Source organism: Buceros rhinoceros, unplaced genomic scaffold (genome assembly GCF_000710305.1).
Source record: "Buceros rhinoceros silvestris isolate BGI_N320 unplaced genomic scaffold, ASM71030v1 scaffold1115, whole genome shotgun sequence".
Lineage (NCBI taxonomy): Eukaryota > Metazoa > Chordata > Aves > Bucerotiformes > Bucerotidae > Buceros > Buceros rhinoceros.
This window is the reverse complement of record NW_010414310.1, coordinates 14,654-18,585: the sequence shown is the minus strand read 5'-3', so window position 1 is coordinate 18,585 and position 3,932 is coordinate 14,654. Positions and strand designations below refer to the sequence as shown.

The 3,932-nt window shown below is 46.1% G+C and overlaps 1 protein-coding gene across 1 annotated transcript in view; it reads right to left on the bottom strand.

The window, feature by feature from the left end:
• Positions 1-387: 387 nt before the first annotated feature.
• ACOX1 (acyl-CoA oxidase 1, palmitoyl) overlaps positions 388-3,932 on the bottom strand; it is a 17,371-nt gene continuing 13,826 nt past the window's right edge. Inside the window, exons 10-15 of the mRNA XM_010137032.1 lie at positions 3,856-3,932; positions 3,431-3,610; positions 2,686-2,791; positions 2,453-2,596; positions 1,423-1,629; positions 388-438 (exon numbers count right to left, since the gene is read on the bottom strand). Coding sequence (XP_010135334.1) covers positions 388-438; positions 1,423-1,629; positions 2,453-2,596; positions 2,686-2,791; positions 3,431-3,610; positions 3,856-3,932 — 765 coding nt within the window. The remainder of the gene's footprint in view (positions 439-1,422; positions 1,630-2,452; positions 2,597-2,685; positions 2,792-3,430; positions 3,611-3,855) is intronic.

The window sequence follows — 3,932 nt, the reverse complement described above, 5'->3', positions numbered from 1 at the left end:
ACTTTGATGCTTTTGGGGTGCTCATTAGAAACTATTGCCTGAGGGCTGTTAACTACTTAGTAGTAAAATCCTGCTACCCCTCTGGTGACGGTAACTTCTCTCGAGTTAGCAGCTTCACAAAAGCAATCCTTGTAGGAATCCATAAAGCTTTCCCAGATTTTTAAACGGTTAATTTTACCATTATAATTGCACTTTAAAACCAGGCATCGATTCCTATGTGCCCTCCCCAAACACCTCTGTGATTTCTAACAGTGGAAAGGAAGGCTACAATTATTCACTGTCCTACAGCTACCAGGATTTGACAGGTTTGATTTAGGTGCCTGAAGAAAGGACACAAACAGCCGGTTTTCCGGTCAAGGAGAAGCGTGTGTTTTGAAACCAGCAGGTTCACAGCTTGGCTTGCATCGGCTTGAGGTGTTTGTGGAAAGACTCATGAACCTGTAAGGGGACAAGACGGTGGTTACAACAAGGTCAGGCCCGAGCTTTAAAACCGTTTTAGCTCTTTACATGTTGCCATGTGATTTCATACTGCGGAAACTTGAATCAGAGGCAGCTTGAGGATTTAAGAACAGCTGGCTAAGTCCTGGGTTTGAGTGTCTCTGACAAAGAGGACGAGGATATAACCCAGAACAGCTTCCTCACTACCTTTCTGGTAGGAAAAAAGAATGCCAGACATCTACTATCCATACAGATGACTTTTTTGCATTTTAATTTGAAGAAAACTGGCAGAGGTCTCCTAAAGGGACTGTAATGAAGCTCCTAAGCCCCACTGACTTCAGATACACTAAAAACTAAGCAACTTCTGATGAGATTAAACTACAGTTGCAGTCTCTGGCAGCCAGTCATAGGAGACAGTCAAACAAAGGCAGCGAAGGCCACCGAGACAGGATTTACTTCTGTTTGGCTGATGGAAAAGGGACACCAGCTCTGCACAGCTGAATTTCTTTTACTAGCTCAGCTGTAGCTACAGCCTCAGGCAGATACATACTACAGGAGAGCGGTTAATTTTCTTCTCCAGTCACTACTTCTGCCTGAAGGCAGTGGAAGATCTCCCAGAAAACAGGTAAGGCTTTCACAGCTACTGCCGCTAAGCAGAATCAACAGCAAGCAATAATTTCTTCTACATTTAATGAGATTATTCAGTTGCTTCTCTAGACGAGACACTTCCTCCCTCAACCAAGAAATTCAAAAGTATCCCACAGGGATGCACACGAGGTACACGCAGGAGAGTAACTGCAGCAAGCATGCTGCAAGCAGAGGAGCACAAGTGGGCTGCTAGGCTTGGTCCATTACCACTAGTGACTTTTCTCCCCCCTTCATCAGTTATATGCTGAGATCACTCCATCAGAATTCCAAAACCCTAAACTGGGTTATTTCCTTGGACACACGTGACCTAAAGATGAAGAAATCCAGTTTCTTTACCTCTGTTTTGTTGAGTGGGGACTTCTTTGCCCACTCAAACATGTTCTCGTAGACGTTGCCATCATACCGGCCAAGCACGGATCCCAGGTGAACGTCATGGAAGTCAAAGGAGTCTACCAGTGCTACTGCGTTGGGACGGATGATGGCTAAGAGCTCTTTCACACGCTGGTTCACTTGGGTAATTTGGGCATTGGTCAGAATACCCGCCTTGAAAAAAACAGAGATTATCAGAAGAGTATGCAAGAACCTTCCCTTCCCCTGTGGTCCCCACCCCCAACAAATGCAGCAGTTCATACCGCACAGAATCGGGGTCACACTGGTAATTAGTGAGAGCATACATGCAAGAGGAGACGGCGAGCACAGCCTGCCACACTGCCTGGATGTTTAATCTTTGATGGGAGACTCATTCTTTAGAGTGTCTCCATGTTAACTTCAGTAGCAAGCTTTCCTGAAGAATGCGCGTATGGGTATATTAAATTCTTCCTGGTTTCAGGGAAGATTTTTGTAAGCACCAAAAAGGGAAACGGGAAGACAAAACATACCACATCTGCCTGATGACAAGATATAACTCTGCTGCACAACTACATTCGCAACGCAAAGGAAAAACAAGGAGAAGGGAAGTGATGCCTGAGAATTTAAACCCATTCTCTGAAGGACAGGTTCAGCTTGGAGTACAACATCCCCCATTTGTGCACTAATTTACAAATGCATGCAGCTCTCGGACCATGTCTAGCTTACACCTCCTTTATTAACTCGTGTTTTTAAACACGACACACCCTGTCCCCAACTGGAAAGCATTTAAGCTAACCTCGACAGACGCCACGTTACCATTTACCATCCTCTCTGCTTCTGGCAGGTGACAAGGCAAACCGGACAAGGGCCTTCCATCAGCCCTGCACTGCTAATGGCCTTCTGGAAGGCAACAGCCAAGCCCCTGCGCTGAAGCATTTGTGCAACTCTGCATTTCGAACACCTCTGCAAGCAGTGACTCTGGCCCTAGAAAGTTGAAGTGTTGGAGAAAGACACCAACCTGCAAGAAGTCACCCGTGTTCTTACTGATGCCATACAGCGCGTACAGGAGACACAGGTCAGTCAGGACAGCACGGACGGCTGCATTACTGACCTCAGACAGCTTTGCTGTGAAAAGCTTCACTATCACGTAGTGACAGTGTGCCTACGAGAAACAGAAGGAAGGTGAACCAGGGTCACAAAGAGATGAGAAGCTCTCAGCGAGTATTTTTCTTCATGAGGCACATCACTCACCTCTGATGCTCGCACAAGATCAACAGAAGTTCTGTTCCAGGCATCCTCCTTGCTCTTCCAGTGGTTCAGTTCAGCTTGTAAATTTTTTGCTGCATCTTCTACAAGGCTATTTCATAAAAGGAAGAAAAATAGGTTATGCAGTAACACCACACTAACGAGATTAGGTACTCTGGATTCATATGAATTTCAGTCTAACACAGAGAGTAACTCAGAGATCGTGTGCCACAGCTGAATACCATGCCTCGAGTGAGCAGCTGTGGCTCTAAAATCCCGATCATCACTGCTGCAGCTACAACACGGCTACAGAGGGTAAGACCACATCTGAAGATTCATAGGTGGTGCCTAAATACTTACTGACACGTAGGTATCTGCTCTCTCTCACACTTGCTTCACAACAGGCTTTAATACCAGGACTGTTTCTCTCCAGACAGATCTCCAAGCAGTTTGAACGACATTGGTATTTGTATGCTCGAATATACTTTACATTTAAATACGAAAAAGATATTTCAAAATGGAACAGAGCAACTAGGCAAAGTGTAGGCTGTATGCAGCCTTTTGGGACCTCAAACCTCTTACCACTGACCCAGCCCAGTAAAGTGTGTCACTTCCTGAAATCAACTCATCAAGCAAAGCTTTGCAAACCACACCTTGAGAACCTAACATTAACAGGGCAGCGAATCGCTACCATGTCCCAAGACACGTGATTTTATTGGTGCGTGGCTCAGTCTAGTAAGTGTGGACTCACCGGGCAGCACGTGCTTTGTAGGCCTCTACCAAGCTGACTGGGTCGTTGATCCGCACGGTCACAGTCCGAGCAGCCACGTGCTGCGGCTGAATGCGTTGCCTGGGGAGATCGTTAAGGTAGGACACCATGCCAGTAACACGCTGCCCAGAACTAACCTGGGTGTAGCTTTTGAAAAGGAACCTGAAAATGGAGACAACAAAGAGCAACTCTGACTTCTGAGTTGTTTAGATGGAGAGAAGTCATCTTGCCTAGGGTCAAAGTAGCACAGAAGGGTTGTAGGATATATTTTTCTGTCAAAAATAGGACAAAGGACATAAACATTAGAGATCAAATTCCCGGTGATACGTGACATTCTTCTGCTCGTCATTCAGCTACAAAGATCATACTGCCAAGGCACGGGTGTCTATGGACAGAAGCGACCGTACCTGGCTGTCTGCAGCATCATGACCGTGTTTTCTCCCTCGTAGGTGCAGGATGGGGTGAATGTGACATAGATGTCAGG